This window comes from Leucoraja erinacea, chromosome 2 (assembly GCF_028641065.1).
Source record: "Leucoraja erinacea ecotype New England chromosome 2, Leri_hhj_1, whole genome shotgun sequence".
NCBI classification, from domain to species: Eukaryota; Metazoa; Chordata; class Chondrichthyes; order Rajiformes; family Rajidae; genus Leucoraja; species Leucoraja erinaceus.
Window position 1 is genome coordinate 115,320,338 of NC_073378.1, and position 27,394 is coordinate 115,347,731.

General features: G+C 45.5%; 1 protein-coding gene across 3 annotated transcripts in view; it reads left to right on the forward strand.

Annotated features, from left to right (window-relative positions):
- The window catches only part of dpp6a (dipeptidyl-peptidase 6a), a 664,537-nt gene that overhangs the window by 267,535 nt on the left and 369,608 nt on the right, over positions 1–27,394 (forward strand). The window contains exon 1 of one of the 3 annotated variants that reach the window (XM_055664224.1): positions 26,436–26,579. The exons of the other annotated variants lie outside the window; for them this stretch is intronic. Within the exon in view, the coding sequence (XP_055520199.1) occupies positions 26,523–26,579 (57 nt within the window). The 5' untranslated portion in view covers positions 26,436–26,522. Of the gene's footprint in view, positions 1–26,435; positions 26,580–27,394 lie in introns of those variants that run through there. 3 annotated transcript variants of the gene reach the window in all.

The window sequence follows — 27,394 nt, forward strand, 5'->3', positions numbered from 1 at the left end:
TCTACCTCTGCGCCACCGTGCTGCCCTTTAGCTAGGTTAGTGGGATGTACTCCTTTAAGGCTGCACCTAATCTAATTGATCTTGAGCAAACAGTTTCTTGAGTTCATTCAAAGGCGAATTGCCAATTAGCTTGGCAATGCATACTCTGACTTGGTTGAAAAATCAATGACAATAGAGAAGGCAGGCGCCTTGTCTCTGATGAATTTTGTTTGACTCAAATATCTCTACAGAATCAGAAAGATTCTCTTTTCTCTTCACGAGGATGAAATCAAGGCTCATAAAGTCAGAGATACAGCACAGAAACAGACCCTTTGGCCCATCAACCACACAGTGGCACAGCGGCACAGAGGGTAGTGCAGTGGCAGAGTTGCTGCCTCACAGCCCCAGTTGCCTGGTTAGATCCTGTCCTCAGGTGCTGTCTGTGTGGAGTTTGTACATTCTCCCTGTGACCTGTGTGGGTTTTCTCCGGGTGCATCAGTTTCCTCACACACTCCAAAGATGTACAGGTTTGTGGGTTAATAAGCTTCTGTAAATTACCCCTAGTGTGTAGATGGGATAGCATAGAACTAATGTATGAGTGATTGATGGTCGGCGTGGTCACTGGGCTGAAGGGCCTGGTTCCACTCATTATCACTAAACTAAACTAAGCCATACACACATTGACACTAATCTTACATTAATCCCATTCTCCTAACATTCTGCCAACACTGGCCAGATTCTACCACTCACCGACACACTTGGGGCAATTTGCAGCAGCCAATTAAGCCAACGAAGGCTGACGGAAGCATGGAGTCAAATCCTTCTCATCAGCCATCAATGCCAAGTGACTCACAGCAGAGGCTCATAATAGGAACGCAAACTTTAGTTGAATTTCAGGTACATGGTTCCAGCGAGCAGGGATGACTGTTTCAGTGTGGTGTGACATAAAGAGTGGGTTTATGTTGCATAAACACTGCTTGGTAGGTGTAAACTGGAAACTGAAGCAAAGGATGAACAATATGTATTGAAATATCGTGAATGCTTCACAGCATTCAATGGGAACAGCTCCAGCCCAGACCTTCACGCGAACCAACCTCCCTTCCATTGACTCCATCTACTTTTCACGCTGCCTCGGCAAGGCCACCAGCCTAATCAAGTACCAGTCTCACCCCGGTCACTCCCTCTTCTCCCCACTCCCATCAGGCAAGAGGTACAGAAGTGTGAAAAAGCACACCTCCAGATTCAGGGACATTTTCATCCCAACTGTTATCAGGCAACTGAGCCATCCTCCAACAAGCTAGAGTATGGTCCTGGTCGCCCATCTACCTTATTGGAGACTTATGAAATATCTTTAATCAGACTTTATAGAACTCTATCTTGAATCAAACATTATTCCCTTTCTCATGTATCTGCACACTGTGGACGGCTCGATTGTAATCATCTATAGTCTTTCCGCTGACTTGTTAGCATGCAACAAAACCTTTTCACTGTGCCTTGGTAGACGTGACAATAAACTCAATTAAACTAAAATTAGGTACACAAAATTGCTGGAGAAACTCAGCAGGTGCAGCAGCATCTATGGAGCGAAGTAAATAGGCGACGTTTCGGGCCGAAACCCTTCTTCAGACTGATCACTAGATTAATAAACTAAAATTAGAGCTACTTTCAGCGTCAGAATGAATAGATAGAGCTTGAAAAAGTCAAATTATTTTGAAAAGAACCAGGAATAACTCTTGAACGTTATGTGAAGAAATTTAGACCCCCTCTTACGTTAAAGCTTTGGCATTTCCACCTTGGGGAAAACGTTCAATGGTTCATTGATTCCAAGGTGCACCAGTGTAATGTGAAATTCTGTTTTTGCATACTGATCAGTATGATTATTGCCATCCAATCCCTAATGAAGTGCAGAATGCATAGACACGGCCCACTGAGTCCGTATGCAAGAGTCTTTGGCCAGGTTTTGTTGCCACAGTTGCAGCTGCCCATAAAGGCCCACTGCAGCTGTCACCTCCATCCAGAACATCCTGCGAAACGTCATAGCTCTCCTCGCCTGGCCACCTTCAGCCTTTGTGCCTTCCTGGCGTGGGAACTTCGACGACCCATGTCTTCTTCCTGGCCCTATGTCCAGTGTCCGCCACAGTCGCCGACTACCTCCAGCTTCTCCCAGGTTAGCGGTGTTGGGGGAGGAAGGGGGTGAGGGGTGGGGCAGGCAGAAGATGAGACTCTGACTCCAGGCGGGGTTCCCGGTTCCGCGGCGGGTGATCCCGACCTGCTGCCGGGGTGTGGCTGCAGCCCATCCGGAGTTCTGACCGTGAATGGGAGAGAGACTCCCCCCCAGGGGCGGCATGGTGGTGCAACGGTAGAGTTGCTGCCTTACAGCGCCAGAGACCCGGGTTCGATCCTGACCACGGGTGCTGTCTGTGCAGAGTTTGTACATTCTCCCCATGGTTGTGCGGGCTTTCTCCTGGTACTCCACCCAAAGACATGCAAGTTTGTAAGTTAATTGGCTTCTGCAAAATTGTCCCTATTGCCCCTAGTGTGTAGGATAGTGCTAGTGTAAGGGTTGATCATTGGTCGGCGCGGAACTGGGAAGGACTTGTTTGCACACTGTATCTCTAAAGTCTAAAGAGGAGGGAACCATATGGTCATTGATTTGAGATCATCGCACTTGAAATTTCACCTCAGGATCAATATAGAATATGTTTGTAAAGATCAGCTTGGACTTAGTGAGTTGAAGAGCTTGTTTCCTTGCTGCATCTCTCTATGACTCCACGAGCACAAGATTAACGTTGATGTAAATCGTAAACTGCTCCGCACGGGTGCTTTAACATAGTTGGAATCGTTAAGGGACTGTCCCACTTTCACGACCTAATTCACGACCTCTGCCGAGTTTGCCCTTGACACATACTCGCAGCATGGTATTCACGAGGTCGTAGGAGGTTATAGCAGGTCGTAGGTAGGTCGTAGGTACTCGTGGCATCAAGTAAGTCGGGATGTTTTTTCTAATATGATGATAAATGTCTACGAGTAAAAAAGGTTGTGAAAGTGGGACAGGCCCTTTAGGCTGCCTTAAATGTTTTAATTCTTTCCCTCATCTCAACAAGTTTTGGCCATTTGTTAAATTTATTAGCTGTAATTGTTTCAATATACTTTACGACTGAGTGATTCATCCTTACTTTAACAATAGCAGGATCGACATTGGTCTCTCCTCAAAATCCTTCCAACAGCTGCGGATTTTATTAACGCAATTTGGAGTCATTGTTCTTAGAGAGATCTGCTTATGTTCGGCTGTGCAGTCTTCTCCAATTCATTCTTGATAAAAATGCAACCTGGAAATTAAATTGCATGCTGCATCATATCTCCGTGTTACACAATTCATAGCTTTACGAAAATCGATCACAAATGAATATTATGGATTTAGTGCAAGTTCCATAAAATAATTGATTTTCCTACTGAGTTCTCTATGATAGAGCACAGAAACAGACCATTTGACTCACAATGTCTAGGCTGAACAAGATGCTGAATGAATGTCCTCAGCCTGCAACTGATCCATGCCCTCCATTCCTGTATATCCGTGTGCCTATCCAAAAATCCATGAAACGCTACTATGGTATCTGCCTCCACCTCCCCCACCCCCCGGCAATGCTTTCCAGGCATCCAACACCCTCTGTGTAAAAGATCTTGTCCCACACATCTCCTTTAAACTTTGCCCCTCTCACCTTAACACTGTGCCCTCCAGCCTTTGACATTTTCACCCTGGGGGAAAAGGATTCATATTGCCTTCCCTATCTGTGCCTCTAATAATTTGATATACTTTGATCAGTCATAGCCCATGGCAGTTCTAACACATAGGAACGCTAGAGGTTGCAGAGAGTTGGGGACTCAGCAAGGTCCTTCATGGGCACACAACTCATCTCTCCATCAAAAGCATCTCATACATGAAGCACTACCTGCTGCACCACGATGCCTATGATCTTGAAGCTGTCTAGACACATGTGCCCATTAACTGCATTGCATGTTGAAAGACAGGCCCTCTCTGCTTAGTGTGCAGATGGGAACTGCACATGCTGGTTTATACCAAAGATAGACATAAAGTGCTGGAGTAACTCAATGGGTCAGGCTACATCTCTGGAGAAAAAGGATGGGTGACGTTTCAGGTGGGACGCCTGTGGTTTCTTTTTTTTAAAGGTCAAAAGAGGGTTGAATGTTGTCTGGGGGAATCCAAGAGGAGGGAGACAAGAGGAGACCGGAGAAGGGGTCATCACTGGGTGGTGAGGACTCCTTCCCATAGAAAAAGGCACGGAGGCAACGGGAGAAAAGCTCTAGGTCATGGCGAGCCTGTAACTCATTGAGATGGGGTTAAAGGGATACAAAGGTGAGGCCTCTGTTGAGGACAGACCATTCTGTATTGGAAAGGGGAGGTCAGGGGGTGGTCAGGGGACTGAAGAAGGGTCAAGACCCAAAATGTCACACATCCTTTCTCTCCAGAGATTCTGCCTGACCCGCTGAGTTTAGTTTAGTTTACCCTTCGGATCATCGAGTCCTCACCGGTCAGTAATTCCCGCACACTATCACTATCCCACACACTGGGGACAATTTACAATTTCACCAAACCAATTAGCCTACAAACCTGTACGTCTTTGGAGTGTGGGGGGAAACTGGAGCAGCCGGAGAAAACCCAGACAGGTCACGGGGAGAACGTACAAACTCCGTACAGACCGCGCCTGTGGTCAGGATCGAGCCCAGGTCTCTGGTGCTGTAAGGCAGCATCTCTACCGAGCACTTTGTGTCTACCCTCTCTTCTTGGTTGCATAAGTCTACCCTATTGCATCACATAGCCCTGCGGTTTCATCGCTCACAGAGTAATTGTTGACAGCAGTAAAAACGTGTCGTCTTGTCACTTGAGGGTGCTTCAAATATTTCCAATTCGGCACGTCCCCAGTCAGAAACTGAAAGCATAATATTCACCTGCCCATCTCAAAGAGAACACAAGAGGCACTGACAGGCAAGGCAGGCTTGCGGTTCGGATAGAGAACACAGCGGCAGTGTGACAAGTGGGCATTGCGGCTTCACTTCCTGCCTGTCTACGGCACTAGGTTCTCCGCTGCACCTGCAAATGGTTTCTGCTGGACAGAGGTTTAAGGTGAAGGGGGGTGGGGGGGGGGTGGATTGAATAGGAATCTGAGGGGTAACTTTTTCATAAAAGAGGTGGTAGGTGTATGGAACGTGCTGCCAGAGGAGGTAGTTAGGGCAGGGACAATTGCACCATTTAAGAAACAATTAGATGGGTACATGGATAGGACAGGTTTGTAGGGATATGGGCCAAGCACAGGCAGGTGGGAGTTGTGTAGATGGGACATATTGGTTGGTGTGGGCAAGTTGGGCCAAAGGGCCTGTTTCCTTGCTGTATGACTATGACTCAATAAATAATTTCTTAACTCCATGATAATGTTGAGTATTCACACATTCCAACAATAATAATAATAATAATAATAATAATAATAATAATAATAATATATTTTATTTTCATTGCACATAAGTGCAACGAGATTTGGTATGCCGCTTCCATCCGATGTCATAACATAAATAACGAATTAAATTTAGATTTAGATACCCCGAGAACATGGATTGTAAAAAGAACAGTAAAATAGTCAAAACAGTTCAAACAGACTAAAGTGCAGACGTGTCTGTGTGACGTGACCATCCGAGGGAGACAGTCCAGGGGGGATGGGGGGCACTCAGCAAGGCCGGTTCAGAGCCGCTATAGCTCTGGGAATGAAGCTGTGGAGGCTCGGGTGTAGAAGGCCTTGTAACGTCTGCTGGAGGGAAGTAGTTCGAACAGTCCGTTACAAGGGTGTGATGAGTCTTTATGGATGCTGACGGCCTTCCTGAGGCACCGTGTGAACAGAGCTGCGGAACCAACCGGACTGGAAAATGTGAATGAAATTGACAACTAACGAGTGAATGAGTGGGATGGAAGATTCACAAATCGTAACATATCAACCGATTTGCAGAAATGTGTCTGAAGATTGGACATAGACACTAGTGACTGCAGATGCTGGTTTACAAAAAAAGACAGATAGTGCTGGGGCAACTCAGTGGGTTAGGCAGTATCTCTGGAGAGAATAAATACATACAGTCGGTGATATTTGGTTCGGTTCAGGACTCTTCTTCGGACTGATTGTGAGGGGAGTGGGAGGTTCTCTTCCACTGTAGCTCCCCCCCCCCCTATCGACAGACAGGTTTGTACGTTAATTGGCCTCTGTAAATTGCCACTGGTGTGTAGTGGTGAAGGAAAGAATGGAATAGCATGTTACAGTGGGTACGGGTGATCGATGGTCAGTGTGGACTCGGTGGGCTGAAGGTCCTGCTTCCGTGCTGCATCTTGGAATCAATCAATCAATATGTAAACAGTTTCTGACATCCAGAGACATTTAAAGACAATGAAAATTGAAGTCATTAAGTAAAATAATTGAACAAATTAAATTAAAAAAAATTATAGTTAATTAAAAATGGATTAAAACATTGGGTGAGAACAGTGAATTTGCTATACAGCTGCTTCCCCCAGCAATCCTGGTTCATTCTTGACCCTCTGGTGCTGTTTGTATACAGTTTGCATGTTCTTCCTGTGGACAATTATGTTTACCTTGAGTGGTCCAGTTTCCTGCCCCATCCCAAAGACTTGTACTGCCATGGTAGTCTGGCGAGCTGACCGCTACCTCTACCAGGCTGAGGACAGGCGCCAGACAACTCCTCCTATTCACCCCTGGGCTATGAACCCCCCCCCCCCCCCCCCCCCCCCACCCCCCCCCCCCCCCGAAAAAAAGGATTTGTTCTGAACCTTTTCATACCTCCAGTTTCTCCCTACCCTGACTCTCAGTCTGAAGAAGGGTCTTGACGCGAAACGTCACCTATTCCTTTTCTCCAGAGATGTTGCCTGACCCGCTGAGTTACTCCAGCATTTTGTGTCTATATTCAGCATCCGAAGAATTCCATGTGGTTTGGTCAATTGGCCTCTGCATGACATATGCCTTCCCCTGGGCAAAATACCTCGCAAGTGGCCTTTAAATACCATTATAGTATCTCTCACAATTACCGCCTCTGGTAGCTAGTGCCATGCACCCACCACCTGCTGAGTGGAAATGTTGCCTCAAGTTCTCTATGAAATCTTACACCTCTCACCTTAAAGCTGCGTCCACTGGTGCTCGATTCCCCGACCCTGGGCAACAGACTCTGTGTGTTCACCCTACCTATTCCCCTCATGATTTGATACACCTTAATAAAATCACCCAACAACCACCTGCACGCCAAGGAATAACGTCTCAGTCTGCCCAACCCCTCCCTATAGCTCAGGCCCTTGAGTCCTGGCAACATCCTTGTAAATCCTCTCTGCACCCTTTCCAGCATAATCGTATCCTTCCTCTAGCAGGGTTACCAAAGGCAAACGTAATATCACCCAAGTGCAGCTTCACCAACATCTTGTACAATTGTCGCACTTGCAACGGGTTAATATCGCCACAAAGTTGGATCGATATGCCTCATTAAATGCTGCAAAATGTCTCCCGGGGAAGATTAACCTTTAAGGCCTGTCCAAAATAGGCAGCCTGAGGTAGCCAATTACCTTTGCACCTGCAGATCAGTGCAGCCCAGTGTTTATCTGTATTAAGTGCCATTAAAGTTAGCTCCATAATGTTCGCAGTTTAATTTTTAATATCTTTATGCTTTTAATATCTCCCGAATAAACATTTGGAAATATAAAGCTCAGTTGGAAATTGAAGGAGGCTGTTTTTTCAATTCTAATCAGCAGTAATATTATTATTTTTTAATCTGGAGGGAAATCAGTGTTCGTTGATTGTTATTCAGTTCCATGTCAATTCCATTTATTCCTAAGCATAAGCCTTATTTCCCATTGTAATTGTACCTAAGAGTGGCCTGTGCACTGGGCTGGTCAATATTAGCCCCACTTGCTGCATTTAGCTTGCACTCTCTTCTATAGTTTTGCTCCTTAATTTTGGGGCGGGAGATTGCAACCTTCACGTGGTCCGCCCTGTTTCGACGAATGTAATCAACCCAGCGGATCAAATAGAACAAGTTGTCCTGCAACTTTAAGCTGTGCACGCCATACGCACAAAGAAAAGCTCCTTCATTTTAATTGCTTGGATGGAAATTCAGCCCACAAGGTCCACAGCGACCACCAGATGGGGGAAAGATTTCAGGACAGGGATTGACTAAAGAAACACGATGATGGTAATCATTTTACTGCAGAGGTTTATTTTGATTTCGTTTTTGGTTTAGAATTGTTTACCAGCATGGAAGCAAGCCATGCAGCCCACGCCAACCATTTATCAAGAGTCAAGAGTGTGTTATTGTCAAATGTTCCAAACAGAACAATGAAATTCTTACTTGCAGCAGCACATCAGAATATGTAAACATAGTACTCTGTAACAATACAATAAATGAGAAAAATGTTCAGTGTTAAAAAAACGTGTGTGTGGGCGCATGTATATATATTAAAATATATGTGTATAATATGTATATGTGTGTGTGTGTGTGTGTGTGTGTGTGTGTGTGTATATATATATATATATATATATATATATATATATATATATAATATGCCCACACATACATACCTACATACTACATACACTTAAAATACATCCATACACATAAAAGCAATAAACAACCAATAACAGTGCAAAAATACAAAATCAATGTCCCCTAGTCTATGTAGCTCAGAGCTTAGTTGGAGGTTGTCATGTTTAATTGCCCGATGGCTATTGTAAGGAACAAGCTGTTCCTGAGCCTGGAAGTTACCGTTTTCAGGCTCCTCCTCATCTTGTTCCTGATAGCAGGAGTGAAATGAAAGCGTGGCCAGGGTGGTCTGGGTCTCTGATGATGCTGGATGACTTTTTGAGGTAACGACTCCTGTAGATCCTATCAATGGTGGGGAGGTTAGAATCCGTGATGGACTAAGCAGTGTTCAGCACTCTCTGCAGTCTGCTGTTTCTGTCCACAGTAGTTCTATGTGATCTCACATCTCCTCTGCCTGCACATGATCCATATCCCTCCATTCCCTACATATCTGTGCCTATCCGAACTCCTCTTATACACGACTATTATATCTGCCTCCACTTAGAATCATTCTCTATTCATTCCTCTTAACAAAGCCTTTCAGAATTGTAATGACCTCTATTAGGCCACTGCTCAGCCATTCCCCAAGAGAAAAGAGATCCAATTTCTTCATCCTTTACTGATCTGTTTATCCTTGCATTTCTGATGTTATCTTTGTAAACCTTCTCTGCGCTTATCTTATGTTTATAATGTGGGACCAGACCTCTAATGACTGCGCTCTAACCAAGTTAGTTTATTGCACTGCATTTTTGGACTAAGTTAGTAAGGTTGAAAATAATACTATACAATACAGTATTGCTCTAGTTATTATTCTGTGACGACAGATTATTTATTATTATTGTATGGGATTTTAGTTAGACTCGTCCCACATTCATTTTGGTTTCGACAGAGTACCTAGGTCAAAGGTGAGGGGGGAAAGACTTAATAGGAACCTGAGGGGCAATTCTTTACACAGAGTGGTTATGTGGTTTATGGAACGAGCTGCCGGAGGAGGTAGTTGAGTACATGGCTAGGATAGGTTTAGAGGGATATGGGCCAAATGCAGGCAGATGGGACTAGTGTAGATGGGGCATGTTGGTCGGCATGGGCGAGTTGAGCTTCCGTACTGTATTTCTATTCTCGAAACTCTAAGCACTTGGTCCACTGTCTTCTATGCTGAGGTGGTCATCTAGGCACTTCTTAAATGCTGTTAGCGATTCCACCTTCCACCACACTTTCAGGCACCATGTTCCAGCTACACAGCTCTCCCTGTGCAAGGAATATTCCGCTCATAAACTTTACTTTAGATACTTTAGGGATACAGCGTGGGAATAGGCTCTTCGGTCCACCGGGTCCACGCCAACTAGTGACCCGCAGACACTGGCTCTATCGTACACACTATGGACAATTTACAGAAGCCAATTAACCTACTAACCACCAGGTCTTTGGAGTGTGGGAGGAAACCTGAGCACCCTGAGAAAACCCACGCATTCTCAGGGAGAACGTACAAACTCTGTACAGACAGCATCCATAGTCAGGATCTGGCTCTGTAAGGCTGCAACTCTACCAATGCCGCTGTGCTTGCATTCATTTAGAATTTTGATCCATGAATTTATGTCATACTCATAAATTGTTGAAGGCATAGAAACATAGAAACATAGAAATTAGGTGCAGGAGTAGGCCATTCGGGGTGGATCTCTCAGTGCCTAACCATCAAAGTATCCCCTATCACAAGAGTATAGTTATGCCTTTGTTCCAACCATCTGCCTATCAAAAAACCCCTCTCTCCTGTGTTCACCTATTACCTGTAGACTTTAGACTTCAGAGATACAGCGCAGAAAGTGGCTCTTCGGACCACTGAGTCTGCGTCGACCAGCAATCACCTCGTACACTAGCACCATCCTGGAAACATAGAAACATAGAAAATAGGTGCAGGAGTAGGCCATTCGGCCCTTCGAGCCTGCACCGCCATTCAATATGATCATGGCTGATCATCCAACTCAGTATCCTGTACCTGCCTTCTCTCCATACCCCCTGATCCCTTTAGCCACAAGGGCCACATCTAACTCCCTCTTAAATATAGCCAATGAACTGGCCTCGACTACCCTCTGCGGCAGAGAGTTCCAGAGATTCACCACTCTCTGTGTGAAAAAAGTTCTTCTCATCTCGGTTTTAAAGGATTTCCGTCTTATCCTTAAGCTGTGACCCCTTGTCCTGGACTTCCCTAACATCGGGAGCAGTGGTCACATCTCTGGTGCTAAGAACGCTATTGCTAATAGCTTCCATTTACTCAAGGCTGAAGAAGGATCCCTACCCGGAATGTCACCTATCCATGTTCTCTAAAGATGCTGTCCGACCTGCTGAGTTACTCCAGCACTTTGTGTCCGTTTATGTAAACCACCATCGGCAGTTCTTGTTTCTACACCTTCACTTTGCTCCCAATCTTTGCTTCGTGACTTGAAACCAGACAGTGATAAATTCTGCTACTTGTCCCCTCGACCTTTGTGATAGTCTATCGAAGGCTGGGTCTTCAAAGGCCTTTTGAACATCTGAGCAAATTATAATTACTGCAGCAACATTGGTGTTCTCCCTGTTGCCTCTTCAAGAAATTCAATAAGGTTGGTCAAACCATATGTGAAATCCACGCAGAATCTTCATTACTATACACTTCAACCCTCGATGCTGCTCTGTTCCAAAAGGAATCCATTAATTTTCATGCCACTGATGTTACGGTGAAAAGCAAAAATCTTGCAGATGATCAAAATCTGAAATAAAAGCAGAAAATGCTGGAGATACTCAGCATACCAGGCAGCATCTGTGGAGAGAAACAGCTAATAATTACAGTCTGTGACCTTTCATCAGAACCAAGATAATTCTGAGGAAAGATGACTGGCTTGGAATGTTAGCAGGTATCTTGCTTATATTGAGCTACAATACCTGGGCCACGGATGTTTCTCCTCCTTAAATGTAGATAATACATCAGGCCAGACAGCATCTCCTGTGGACATGGATAGACATGACCCTCCAAGGCCTCTTGGATCTCCCATTTGCCAATCATTTCATCTCCCCATCCCATTCCCACATTGACCTTTCTGTCTTGAGCCCCCTCCATTGCTAGAATGAGGCCACATGCAAAATGGAGGAACAGCACATCATATTCTGCTTGGGTAGCTTACATCCCAGTGGTTTGAACATTGAATTCTCTCATTTTAAGTAACTTCTACTAATACTCCTTTCTACTTGCTCCCTTCCTCCACCCTAGTCATTTAACCAGTTCCACAGTTCTCCACATTGTATCCCTCTTGAGATCACACCTTCCCTAGGCAACAATGGGCCTACCATGGCACCACCCTGCCTGAGGTCAATTGGTGCCAACTTTGATTGGTCCTGGTCTTTTTTCACCTCCAGCTATTCACCTCCCTGCCCCCTCCTTTCAGTCTGAAGAAGGGTCCCGACCTGAAAGTCACCGATCCTTTTTCCTCCTGAGATGTTGGCTAACCCGCTGAGTTACTCCAGCACATTGTGTCTATCTTTGGTATAAACCAGCATTTGCAGTTCATTGTTTCTCCATATGGACATGGATAGATGCCAGGTTTTGACTCTTCATCAGACTGAATCCTGCCCACTTGTTTCAACTGCATCTTGAAGTAGGGTCCTGACCCGACACATTGCCTATCCATGCCCCTCCAGAGATGCTGCCTGACCCGCTGTGTTGCTCCAGCACTTTGGCTATTTTTTTTGTAAACCAGCATTTGCAGTTTCTTGTCTCTCTCAGGAATACATCAGCCAATTGTCAGTCCTCAGTCACTGCACTTTTGAAGTACAAATTATTTAACGGAAAGCATTACCTCTGTTTCTTTCTTAGATTCTTTCAAAATGCAAGGATGTAATTCATGTAGATCAGGAGCCTTAACTTTTACGAGTTTGATTTAATTATTTAACACATTCTATTTCTATTCTTTGCTATTTTTAAAGCTCTCCTTTTATCCTTCATCCCAATATACAACACCCTGTCCACCTGTTTCAACCTCTGCAATTCCTTCCTGAAACTTCTTCATTCCATCTCTATTACCTGAGTGAGACCATATGCAATGTGTAGGAAGGAATGGCAAATGTTGGTTTACACTGAAGAAAGACACAATATTCTGGAGCAACTCAGCAGGTCAGGCAGCATCTGTGGACACAGGTCGGTGGGGAGTGTTGATGGGCAGATGGTTGTAACAAAGGCCAGAGTTCAGCACAGGAAGGTGTGAGACAGGGGGGCTGAAGAGTTGTATATTGTGGAGTCAGAATGGAGGCAGGAATGTGAGAGGAAGGGAGGAGAGTGTAGGTGCAAGTCCAGTTGGGGGCGAGGAGGAGTGGGGGAGAAAGGAGGGAGGTTGTTGGAGGTGACCTAAAATTGGAGAAATCAGCATTCATACCGCTGGGCTGTAAACTACCCGTGGAATATGAGGTGATGTTCCTTAGGATTGTGTGTGGCCTCACTTCTTCTTCTTCTTGCGTATGGCGTGCACAGCCTAAAGTAGTTGGACAACTTGTTCTATTTGATCTTATTTGATTGTGCACACCAGGTTGATTGCATTCGTCGAAACAGGGCGGACCCACGTGAAGGTTGCAATGATAAGGCTGAATTAAGTTAAAAATATAAGAAGATATTAAATTGGTTCCTGGGTTAGCTTACAGCTTATATTTAGTCTCAAATCCGGCTTTTCTCCAGTAGATTGATCTCACTAAGAGGTATTGACAAATAGCTGATGTTCTTTAATATGTAAAATGCCTTGCACCAAATGTCCGATGTCTGTGAGGGGGGAAGTGACGAGAGAAGAAGCTAGATTGATCTCACTAAGAAGTATTGACAAATGGCCAATGTCTTTATTACTATGTAAGATATCTTGTACCATATGACAAAATGTCTTTGATGTGATGCCATTCTGTAGAAACCTTTATTTCCTATACCCTCTGACCATGACTAATGTTTGTGGAATGTGCTAAGGTGACAAAAAACCACTATATGATACAATGTAATTCTGTTGTTCGGGGAAGTGGATGAGGACAGTGAAGTGTCTGTATTGCTCACTTGACTACAGTTCTCCCTCCCTTCCATCAGCCGATAATAAGTAAAGTTTTAAACTGGTCTACCAAACGTTTGTGAGTTGTCTGTTTATTAAGAAGCAAACCTGCTTAGTTGTTAGAAAAGTAGCTTTTTCAGCAATCTTCCACCCCAGTGGCCTCACTCAGGCAATGGAGGAGGCCCAGGACAGAAAGGTCAGTGTGGGAATGGGAAGGGGAGCTAAAATGGTTAGCAAACCGGGAGATCCAGATCAAGAAGCCTGCCCTGAACAGTGATATTGGCCATCCCTTTACCTCCACATACGCTGCCCAACCCACTGAATTCCTCCAGCATTTTTTTTTGCTCCAGATACCAGTATCTGCAGTCTCTTTTGACTCAAACAAGCCTTGTTGCAATGAACACACTGCAGTGATTGAAGGTTGGGGGAGGGACTGGTTAGAGTGGTGGATAAACTGCTAATCAGGCAGATTGCTTTCACTTGGGTGACGTTGAGCTTTCATGATCTTGATGTTGGTCTCATTGGGTTAAGCCAAGTGTATTCTTTATCTTTACTGATAGCTGCCTTTTAGATTGGGCAGGCCAGGGCATTATTCCCTGGAGCATAGGAGATCTTACAGAGGTGTATAATTGATGGAGCCATTTATGTTTAGGCTAGCTACTGTTGGTAAATTATACTATTTTGTTGAGATATTTCTAACAGTATTATCTTGGACACTTTTGGGGCAGTCATTTGATGCTTAGGGGACAGGGAGTGATTCAAACCAGGCACAGGAGGTGGAGAGTACACAGTTCTCATCAGATCGGAGAGAACAAAAAGTTACAACTTGGATGAGAATAAGGAGAATCTGGTAAGTTAATCTCTTTGTTTGTACCAACTACTTCAATACAGACTCAATTAAACAGGAAATAACGACGTGAAGATCTGTCCTTTTTGCTCTGCGTTAGATCACTCCTCCTTACCTGTGTAGAAATGGCAATGGAAAGTTGGACATTGGAAAAGATTGAAATTGCCATTACAATAATATCCCAAAGGTCGTGGATAGGATGAATGTTTCCCAGGGTTTGGGGATCAAAAACAAAACTTTTAGCTGAGAAGGGAGAGGTTTAATAGCAACCTGAGGGCTAACTTTTTAGAATCATGCCAATGCTGCACTGAAATAAGCACTTCGGCCCAACACATCCATGCCAGCGAAGACCTTGTTTTAACCATATCTAGCTGAACACTTCCAATTCATGTACCTTCCAAATGGACACAGAGGGCATACAGAAATGGAACCAACTACAAGAGGAAGTAGTTGAGGCAGGTATGGTAACAGAATATAAAATACATTTGGACAGGTATATGGATAGACAAGATTCAGAGGGCTATGGGTCAAACATGGGCAAATGGAGCTAGCATAGATTGGCATCTTGGTCAGCATGGACAGGTTTGGCCATAGGGCCTATTTCTATGCTGTATGACTGTGACTCTAGATTGTGAAAGGACTTGCAAGGTTTGGTGCAGAGTTGTGTTTGATAACGTTCCTGGAATTCTTCTTGGGTTGTTTTCCTACATTTAAAAACTCTATATAAACATAGGAGATTTTTTAATCCCTGTAACATTTGTTGTTTTTAAATTCAAGGATAAGGCTATAGAGTACTGATATATTTCAGTAGAGTTCAGTTTCGGAATCAGAAAACAAAGGAAAGCGCTAAGGGGCAGCACAGTGGCATAGTGGTGGGTTTTGATCCTGGCTACGGGTGCTGTCTGTACGGGGTTTGTACATTCTCCCCATGACCGTATGGGTCTTCTCCAGTTGCTCTGGCTTCCTACCGCACCCCAAAGCCATACAGGTTTGTAGGTTGATTTGCTTTCATAAATTGCTAAATTGTCCCTGGTGGGTAGGCTGGTGCTCGTGATAGTTGGGCAGCGTGGACTCGGTGGGCTGAAGGTCCCGTTTCTGCGCTGTATCTCTAAAGTCCAAAGTATAGCCAGTTCATTGGCTATATTTAAGAGGGAGTTAGATGTGGCCCTTGTAGCTAAAGGGATCAGGGGGTATGGAGAGAAGGCAGGTACAGGTATAATGAGTTGGATGATCAGCCATGATCATATTGAATGGCGGTGCAGGCTCGAAGGGCCGAATGGCCTACTGCTGCACCTAATTTCTATGTTTCTAAAGCACCTGAGAGTCATTCTAGCATGGAATGAAGATATTCAGAGAATACTGGCTCTCAGTATACCAATCCAGTCACAGGTCTCGACCCGCAACGTCACCCATTCCTTCTCTCCAGAGATGCAGCCTGTCCCGCTGAGCCACTCCAGCATTTTGTGTCTAATCCACTCACTTATCCGTCCTTATTCCCTGCAGTCTTGCAAACTATCTTATGAAATCAGTGATTGATTCCGCTTCCACCTACACTCAAATGCCAATTGTAGACACACAGTACTGGAGTAACTCAACGGGACAGGGGGCATCTCTGGAGAAAAAGGATAGGCGATGTTTTGGATTGGGACTGAAAGTATGTGGGGGTAGAACTGGAGGTGAGAAAAGACCAGGATAAATCAGGCATGACGGCAGATGACCTCCGGCAGGGTGGTTCCCTGTTCGGCTAATTGTCACCTCAGGCCCAGCTCACAGGTGAAGAAAGTTCTTTCTGACAACCCCCAACTTTAATTCTGTGCTCATGAGTCCTTGTACCATCATTGATTGGAACAGATTTTTAAAATCTTATCAAAACATTATAATCTTGTACATCTCCATCAACTTTCCGCTCACCCTTTCCGTTCAAAGTAAAACAGTCCCAGCTTCTCCAACATAACGGGACAGTAGAATATGGAATTAATGGTTGGTATAGACACAGTGGGATAAAGGGCCTGTTTCTATGCTGACACAACTCTGATGCAATGACGACCTCATCGATACACACCAGTGAATTCATTGAAGTCCTTTGAACTATCTTTCATTAAACTTAGAAGGTTTGCTGCAAATGTTGCTCCAAGGTTTGGTGTAACTTTTCTTTTATTCCCTCTGCCCTGGGCTTGGTTCCCCACTTATCCCTCCTGAGGGAATGCATCCACCCTCAGCCTGACATGCCCTCCCTTTGAGGATCCTGAACCTCTTTTCTATTGAGATCCCTGTCAAAGCCGCTGTGCCACAACGCTGCCCTATCGAAGTTTGATAAGATCGAGTCCTGATCGAAGTTTTTAAAATTACGAGAGGCATAGTTAAGGTAGACAGTCAGAACCTTTTTCCATGGAGTGGAAATGTTTAGAGACCTATAAGGTGAGAAGGGAAAAGTTTAAAGGAAATGTGCAGGGCATGCTTTTACATAGAGTAGTGGGTGCTTGGAACACAATGCTGGGGGTGGTGGTGGAGGCAGATACAACCGTGGTGTTTAAAAGGCTTTTGAACAAGCACGTGGATTTGCAGGGAATGTAGGGCTGGCAGAGGAGATTGATTTAACATGGCATCATGTTTGGACATTGTGGGCTGAAGGGCCTGTTCCTATGCTGTACTGTTCCATATTCCATGTTGTAAATAGTACTGAAGAAAAGTTCTTCCCAATTGATTTGTTCAATCAGTGTGCACACATCCATATGCAAGAGAGATTGCTGAAGGATAACATCAGCATTGAACTATTCCCTGCAGAAGGGGGATTTCTGTATGTACCGGCCTCATCGATCTGCTGCGGGTATTTTAGGGTTCCTATTCAGAATGCAGCGTAGCTCCCACAAAATAATAGATTTCTCATTTGCGTCAGGCCTGCGCTATATATAGCAGCCTCTTCATTGCAACTATGCTCCATTCTAATTGCGTATACACCATTCAGCAGTTTTTTAAGCGCGTAAAACAGCAAAAAACTGAAATAAAACTTGTTGGGTTTGCGGTATTTCGGGCATGCACACCTTAAAGAGTTCATAAGTTCATAGTTCTAGATACACAATTAGGCCATTGGGACCCATCAAGTCTCGTCCGCCTTTCAATCATGGCTGATCTATTTTTCCCTCTCAAATCCCATTCTCCCGCCCTCTCCCATAACCCCTGACACCATTACTAGTCAAGAGCCTGTCAATTGCCACCATAAAAATATCCATTGACATGGCCTCCAAGCCATCTGTGGTGATGAATTCCTCAGTTTCACCATCCTCTTCATCTCCTTTCTAAAAGTACGACTTTTTATTCGGAGGTTATGGCCTCTACTCCTAGACTCTCAACTGAAACGTCGCCTGTCCATATCCGTCCAAGAATGCTGCGCCACCGTGCCGCCCATGTTGGATCAAACTGATTTTGGGGCATTAGGTGTGCATGGTGATGTGCTTTCTGCATCATATTTATCAGCTGGTTAGGGCAATAGACAATAGGTGCAGGAGTAGGTCATTTGGCCCTTCGAGCCATCACCACCATTCAATGTGATCATGGCTGATCATCCCCAATCAGTACCCCGTTCCTGCCTTCTCCCCATATGCCATGACTACGCTATTTTTAAGAGCCCTATCTAGCTCTCTCTTGAAAGCATCCAGAGAACCTGACTCCACTGCCCTTTGAGGCAGAGAATTCCACAGACTCACCACTCTGTGAGAAAAAGTGTTTCCTCGTCTCCATTCTAAATGGCTTACTCCTGATTCTTAAACTGTGGCCCCTGGTTCTGGACTCCTGCCTCTAGCGTGTCCAAGCCCTTAACAATCTTGTATGTTTCAATGAGATCTCCTCTCATCCTTCTAAACTCCAGAGTGTACAAGCCCAGCTGCTCCATTCTCTCAGCATATGACAGTCCCGGGAATTAACCTTGTAAACCTACGCTGCGCTCCCTCAATAGCAAGAACGTCCTTCCTCAAATTAGGGGACCAAAACGGCGCACAATACTCCAGCTGTGGTCTCACTAGGGCTCTGTACAACTGCAGAAGGACCTCTTTGCTCCTCTATTCGATTCCTCTTGTTATAAAGACCAACACGCTTTCTCCACTGCCTGCTGTACCTGGTCGATTTGTTGGCATATTATAGTCTCTAGGTTCAGGAAAAGTTGTTTCTCATCAAACATCAACCTATCTGGACTTGGGTGGCACAGTGGCGCAGCGGTAGAGTTGATGCCTCACAGCGCCAGAGACTCGGGTTCAATCCTGACCACTGACTTTTTTAATGTTGTGATCTTGCTGGAATTTTGAATAAAACAAAAGATGCTGGAGAAGCGCTGTGGGTCAGGCAGCATCCTCAGAGAGAATGGGCAGAACATTTCAGAGGAATTCAGAATTCGGGTAGAAAAAAATGAGTCTGAAGAAGGCTCCTGACCTGTAGCGTTGAATATTTGTGCTGCAAATCTACAGGGACATTAAACTCAACAATGCAGAAATAAATTTACAATAAACTTTGCAGAAGCATTTCATTGTTCCTGGCTTGGTGCCAATGAGAATTGAAAGCTCTTGATGTTTGGTGAAGAACCTTGTTAAATGATAGCACGAGAGACACAATGTTGGAGTAACTCAGCGGGACAGGCAGCTTCTCTTGAGAGAAGGAATTGATGACATTTTGGGTCGAGACCTTTCTTTAGACTCAACGCTCAGCATCAACCAACATTACTTGCATATGTGAGTGTCATAGTCTTATAGCTTGGAAACAGACCTTCGGCCCAACTTGCCCACACCAGCCAACGTGTCCCATCAACTCCCGTCCCACCTGCCTGCATTTGGACCAAATCCCTCTAAACCTATCCTATCCATGCACCTGTCTAAATGTTGCGATGGTAATGGTGCTGAAATGTTTCTAATTTTCATGCAGCCAGTGATAAAGACGTATTGTGAAGTTGCCCTTACATTTATTTTTCAGCAGAATAAGTCCTAGAGGGAAGTTAGCTCCCCTCAGACTGCGCTGATTTCAGGTGTTTTATTCCAGCCTCTGATACACTGGCATGTATAGGGATGGTTGTGTTCCAATCCCTGTAGTTCCAGAGAACTCCATTCAAGCCCTCACATCTGAGCGCTGCTGGGGCAACACGGCGGCGGAGCGATAGACTTGTTACTTTACAGTTCCAGAGACCCAGGTTCGATCCTGGCTACGGGTGCTGTCCGTACAGAATTTGTCCATTCTCCCCGTGACTGCGTGGGTTTCCCTCGGGTGCTCCAGTTTCCTCCCACACACCAAGGAATTACAGGTTTGTAGGTTAATTGGCTTTGGAAAAAATTGTCCCTAGTGTGTGGGATAGTGTTGATGTACAGGATGATTGCTGGTCGGAGCAGACCCGGTGGGTCGAAGGGCCTGTTTGCAGGCTGTATCTCTAAATTTTAAACTAAAATAAAAACTAATCTCCAAGCTCAGTAAAGGCCCCTGTTCCTCTCAAGAGAGAAGGGATGGGGAGGTGGAGGGGGGAGGAAAGGTGGGGGAGAGGTGGGAAAGAATGGAATGTATTGAGATCAAGAGCTTGTAACATTCTGAACTGTGTGCAGAATAATGAACTTGTGCCAATATACCACTTTTCATACGTCCTGGAGTCATTTTTTTGGGTTTTTTTTTTTTAGTTTCTATGATTTATTCAATGTGCACTTGTATGTTCACTTGCACTTCATTTCAACTGTAAAACAATATGTTTTCTTTTTTTTTTTAATACATTTTTTATTAGAAGCATCTGCATATCATAGTCCGAACCAATACCGACTTTGTTTAATGGTTACATATTAAATATCCAGGTTTCCAGGGACCCAGTTACCAATTTTGCTGCTTTAACAGTTGCATATTAACATTGCCTCGAATTATTTATTTATATTTAGAGATAGGAAATATAATGAAAGAAAATAAATTAGAAAAGTAGGATAAACTATCCATGATACAACTTGGGTCCGTAGGTCAAAGTACATAATTATTCATCTAGTCCTGGATTCAGGTTTCAGTCAGGCTTCCGCACCGGCCCAATCTGGAGTAGTTTTTAGTAAGTAAACTATTCCTAACAGTCATGAGTGTTTTATTGTCATATATACTGAAACAGAATAATGAGATTCTTACTCGTTGCGGCACAACAGGCTTGTGAATGCAGTACACAATACATAATATGATAAACAAACAAAACAAATGTTCAATAAATTTTAAAAAACAATATAGCGCAAAGTCCGAAATCCATAGTGCAACCAAGGCAGTTCATAGTTTAGAGATTAGTTGGAGATCGTGGTGTTCAATAGCCTGATGGTGGGTAGGGAAGAAGCCTTTGCTGAACCTGGACATGACTGTTTTCAGACTCCTGTACCTTGTTTCTGATGGTAGGAGTGAAATTTGAGCATGGCTGGGTGGTGTTGGCCCTTAATGATGGTGGCTGCCTGTCGATCCTGTAGATCCCTTCGATGGTGGGGAGATCAGTGCCTGTGATGGACCGGGCAGTGTTCATCACCTTCCTTCCTGGGCGTTTGAGTTGCCGAACCAAACCATGAAGGAACAAGTCAATATGATCTCTAGGGTACACCTGTAGAAATTCAATAAAGTATTAATCGGATTACCGAATCGCCTCGATCTTCATAGGAAGTAGAGAAGTTGATGGGGTTTCTTTATGACTGCATCAAAGTGCTGGGTCCAGGGTAGATCTTCAGAGATATGCATGCTCAGGAACTTTAAAGTTGTTGACCCTCTCCACCATCGGCCTGTCGAAGAAGACCGGTCTGTGGATCCGTGACCTTCCTGTTCCAAAGTCCACAATCAGTTGCTTGGTTTTACTGAGGTTGAGAGCAAGGTTGCTGTTCTGGCACCGTTCAATCAGATGCTCGATCTTCCTCCTGTACCGTGAGTCATCGTTACCCGTAATTCGTCCAACAACAGTGATGTCATCAGCAAATTTAACGGTGGAGTTGGAACTGTGAAGGTATAGGGTGATAAGAGCAGGGGACTGAGCACACAGCCTTGAGGTGCCCCTGTGTAAATGGCAATCGAGGCGGAAGTGTTGTTGCCAATTCGTACCGATGAAAAAGTCGAGGATCCAATTGCAAAGGGATGCAGTTATTATTGTATTACTGGAAATGTAATGTAATAGTGAGCAGTCCCATCTGAGATTCAGATTCAGATTCAGATTCAGATTCAATTTAATTGTCATTGTCGGTGTACAGTACAGAGACAACGAAATGCATTTAGCATCTCCCTTGAAGAGCGACATAGCAAACGATTTGAATAAATAATAATAAGTGTCCGGGGGGGGGGCTGGTTATTGGCAGTCACCGAGGTACGTTGTTGGGCACTGAACACACAATACCTCAAGACTCACACAAACGATCTATACCCTTCATAGATAGACACAAAATGCTATCGTAACTCGACGGGTCAGGCAGCATCTTTGGAGAATCTGGATAGGTGACCCTTCCTCGGACTGATTGTTGTGAAAGAGGGGTGGTGAGACTGAACGCTGGAAATAACCAGGGGAAATTAGGAGCTGCAGCAGATGACCTCTGACGGGAGGTTCCCTGAGAGACCGATTGTTGTCTGGTTGAAAGTGTGATCCCAAGGGATACAGCGTTGTGAGCTGTGGAAACGGTTAGCCGACTTTTAATGGATGAAGAGGAACAGGGAGGGGAGTGTTTGTATAAGTTACCAAAAATTAGAGAATTCAACGTTCATATCGCTGGGTTGTAAGCTACCCAAATATGAGGTGCTGTTCCTCCAGTTTGTGTATGGCCTTACTCTGGCAATGGTGGAGGCCCAGGCTAGAAATGTCCGTATGGGAATGGGAAGTGGAGTTAAAGTGGTTAGAAACTGGGAGATCCAGTGGGCCTCGGCGGACTGAGCGCAAGTGTTCGGTGAAACAGTCGCAGAGTCTGTGCTTGGTCTCACCGATGTACAGGAGACAACATGGGGAACACTGGAGGCAGTAGATGAGGTTAGAGGATCTATACCCTTTCCTGTAATAACACAGAACATCGTCTACCAAATTATTTTGTTCTGTGTGCATAAGGTGAAGATTTGATTCGATGTTTGTGGCTTGTGTATAAGCTTCATGAAATAGATGAACATGCACTCACACAGTCACTCCTTCTCCTTTCTCTGACACACTCTCTTGTGCACACATTCTCACGGACAAGGACATACGGGGGCACAAGGGTGGCACGATGGCGCAGCGGTAGAGTTGCTGCTTTATTGTGCCGGAGACCTGGGTTCGATCCTGACCACGGGTGCTGTCCGTACGGAGTTTGTACGTTCTCCCCGTGACTGCGTGGGTTTTCGCCGGGTGTTCTGGTTTCATCTCGCACTCCAAACACGTACAGGTTTGTAGGTTAATTTGCTTCGGTAAAGATTGTAAATAGTCTCTAGTGTGGTGGATAGTGCTCGTGTACTGGGATCACTGGTCGGCACAGACAAGGCGGGCCAAAGCGTCAGGGCAAGGGGTCACAGCTTAAGGATAAGGGGGAAATCCTTTAAAACCGAGATGAGAAGAACTTTTTTCACACTGAGAGTGGTGAATCTCTGGAACTCTCTGCCACAGAGGGTAGTCGAGGCCAGTTCATTGGCTATATTTAAGAGGGAGTTAGATGTGGCCCTTGTGGCTAAGGGGATCAGAGGGTATGGAGAAAAGGCAGGTACAGGATACTGAGTTGGATGATCAGCCATGATCATATTGAATGGCGGTGCAGGTTCGAAGGGCCGAATGGCCTACTCCTGCACCTAATTTCTATGTTTCTCTGTGTCTATTTCCTTGCTGTATCTCTAAATGAAACGGAACAAAACTGCATGGTTTGGTGCAGGTAACACTGGAGGCACAGAGGCTAAAATACGCACAGAAACAGACTGGCTTGCACCCAGACACAGAGAGATCTACATGAATGGTTAGTTGAAAGATACAGCAGTGAAACTGGCCCCTCGGCCCACAACGACCATCGATCACCCTTTCACACCGGTTGTACATTATCCAACTTTCCTCATCCACTTACAAGACACAAGTCGGCACAGTGGCGCAGCTGGTAGAGCTGCTGCTCCTCAATGCCAAAGACTGGGTTTAATCTTCATCCTCGGGTGCTGTCTGTGTGGAGTTTGCACATTCTTCCCACGCTCCGGTTTCCTGCCACATCCCCAGGACGTACGGGGTTTGTAGGTGAATTTCTCTCTGTAAAATTGACACTGGTGTGTAGGGAGTGGATGGGAAAGCAGGATAACATGGAACTAGTGTGAACGGATGATTGATGGTGAGTGTGGACTCAGTGGGCCGAAGGCACTTTTTCCGTGCAATGTCCACAATGGATCTCTGAGCACGAGGGGATTTTACAGAAGCCAATTAGCCGACAACCCCACGCAACTTGAGAAACCCAGGCAGTCACAGGGAGAACGTGCAAACTCCGTATGGACAGCACCCAAGGTCAGGATTGAATCTGGGCCTCTGGCGCTGTGAGACATCAGCTCTACCAGCAGGTTTCACAGGTGTACAATGATGCCCTGTATATACCCACAGACAGAAACTCACACACACTAAAACAAAATGCATACACGCACATATACATCCATAAACCCATAGACACACTCACACACATGTACTGGTAGTAATAGAATCTTTGAGTTACACAGCATGAAATCAGACCCTTCTGCCCAACTTGCCCAGGCTGACCATCATGCCCCATCTACACTATTCCCACCTGCCTGCGTTTAGTCCATATCCCTCTAAACCTATCCTATCCATTCACCTGTCCAAATGTTTTTTAAACGTTCTGCCTCGACTACCACCACTGGCACCACCACATGTAAAAAAAAAAAAAAAGCTGCCCCTCGGGTTCCCATTAAATCTTTTCCCCCCTCACCTTAAACCTATGTCCTCTGGTTCTTGGTTCCCCTACTCTGGGTAAGAGGCAGATAGGCACACAACTAGACGTAGAAGATTGCAAATGCACAGACAGGTACAGATTCACATCAACACAGTGACAGAAACACAGAGACTGACATTTCTACAGATTCAGCCACTACAACCCAGACAGAGCGACAAAAATGTTCATAACATATCACCGCAAGGACATGCAATACTATCAGACAGACACACACACACACATGCACACACAGCCAGTCTCCTAGGTACATAGACATGCATACACAAAAGGGCACACACACAAATATACACATTGTTTGGCCACAAGTAGGTAGACATATACTAGAATATGGAAAAAAAAACAGGTATGTGATGCTGAGGCTTTATAAGGCACTGGTCAGACTGCACTTGGAGTATTGTGACAGTTTTGGGCTGCATATCTGAGGAAGGATTGTGCTTGCGTTAGAGAGTGTCCAGGGGAGGTTTACGAGAATGATCCCAATTATGATTGGGTTAACATATGATGAGCGTTTGAAGGCTCTGGGCCTGTACTCGCTGGAGATTAGAAGGATGAGGGAGGACCACAGTGAAACTTACCGAATAGTGAAAGGCCTGGGCAGAGAGGATGTTTCCACTGAAAGAGTTAAGGACCAGATGTCATAGCCTCAGAATAAAAGGACGTACCTTTAGAAAGGAGAAGAGGAGGAACTTCTTCAGTCAGAGGATGGTGGATGTATGGAATTCATTGTCACGGACAGCTGTGAAGGCCAAGACATTGTGTATTTTTTTTAAGGCAGAGATTGATAGATTCTTGATTAGTACAGGTGTCAGAGGTTATGGGGAGAAGGCAGGAGAATGGGGTTGAGAGGGAAAGATAGATCAGCCATGATTGATTGGCTGAGAAGACTTGCTGGGCCAAATGGCCTAATTCTGCTCCTAGAACTTATGAAATGATGAACCTCTGACAAACAGTCACAAAGGGACAGACACAAAAACTCACAGCGCAGAATGAAGCAGGAAGGAGAAACAGAAACACTCTCGAGCACATGGATAGAGATAAGTGCATGCACACAGACATGCCAGACATGCATGCAGAACCTCCCGTACTGAGGCAGTGATATTGGGTTGTGACACGTACGCTTCTTGGGCTACATGAATTACCTGGAGCACAGACCTTGTGGAGGTTCCGCCTGCCACAACTCCTTCCAGCAGGGCTGCAGCACATGTGGGAGGAGGCAGCATCTCTTGAGTGCCGACGAGACTCCTTTCTCCCTCCCTCTCTCTCCCTCTCCCCTCTCTCTTCCCCCCCCCCCCCCCCCCCCCCCCCCTCCCGCTGGCTGGCCGGCCAGGCAGGCAGTGCTGGCTGCCACTCGCCGGGGCTTGCTCAGTGTGACGGGAACAAACCCTCCCTCAGCCTGGCTTCTCCAAAGCTGTGGCTGCCCAGTGCCGGTTGCCAGGCAGTTATCAGTTGCTGTGACGACTGTGGTGTGTGGAGCTCGGTCAGAAGCAGAGGATTCTTCTTAACCTTCCTATCTGCATCAGCCTCCACTGAAGACTGTTGGACTGTTTGCTCCTTCGCCTCTCTCTCTCTCTCTCTCTCTCTCTCTGCCTCTCTCTCTCTCTCTCTCTCTCTCTCTCTCTCTCTCTCTCTCTCTCTCTCTCTCTCTCTCTCTCTCTCTCTCTCTCTCTCTCTCTCTCTCGCTCTCTCTCTCTCTCTCTCTTTCTCTCCCTCTCTCCCCCCTCCCCCTCTCTTTCTCCCCCTCTCTCTCCATCTCTCTCTCCCTCTCTCTGTCCCTCTCTCCCCCTCTCTCTATCTCTCCATCCCCACACCTCTCTCCCTCTCTCTCCATCCCTGTCTCTCTCTCCCTCTCTCTTCCTCTCTTCCCCTCTCTCTCTCCCCCTCCCTCCCCCTCTCCCTCCTCCCTCTCTCTCTCTCCTCTCTCTCTCTCTCTCTCTCCCTCTTTCCCTCTGTCTTTCTGTCTCTCGCCCTGTCTCCCCCCACTCTCTCTCTCTGCCTCTCTCTATCCCCCTCTCTTTCTCTCTCTCTCTCTCTCTCCTCTCTCCCATTCTCTCTCTCTCCTCACTCTCTCTCACATCCTGAGCTCTCTGCAGTGGGAACGAGTTGGTGAACATGACCACTGCGAAAGAAGGGTCATCCTCGGGAAAAGGGGTCCAGCAACAGGAACAGGTATTTCAGCATTCAGTTCAAGACTTTTCTTTTAACCCTGAATAATCCATTCACTGGTTTGTGCATGTGACAAGTGATGGCACTCAACACTGTCGGGAGTATGTCTTATGCACAGGCTGAAATAAATGTACAGGCTGATAGAGTTTGTGTGTGTGTGTGTGTGTGTGTACGCACACACATTATATTTATCTATATCTATATCTATATCTATAAATGTATGTAGAGAAGATAGACACAACGTGCTGGAGTAACTCCGCAGGTCTGTCAGCATCTCTGGATAAAAAGGATAGGTGACCATTCATGTTGGGACCCTCCTTCAGACACTGGTAGCACAGAATTAATGGGCTGAGTGGCCTTCATCTGCTATTTCAAGTCAAATCGAGTGAAGTTGAGTTTACTGTTATATGCACAAGTACAGTAAGGTTGAGCTACAATGAAAATCGTGTTTAGGGCAGCCCACAGCCTTCTTCAGACATATGGGGGTGTGGATGGGGAGACAGACGGGGGTGGTTGTTATGGAGAAGGAGATTGCTCCACTTGTATCATCGTTTGGAATATTTTCAGGTAGAGCCTGGGCAGGTGTCAGGTTTAGCGAGGGAACGGGCAGAGTGACATGTTGCCAGCCACTTGTTAAACAGCAGCCCAGTACTGCTGGAGGCTGCCTTCAAAGGGGACAGAGGTTGGAGGAGAGCTGGCAGTGAATGGATCTCACCTGTGGCTCTTTGAAACGTGCTTCACCTTTCCAGGCCAGGGCACCAATCCTAGGCTGACCTAGGGCAACTTACTCCTGTGTCCAAAGTGCACTGGCTATATGT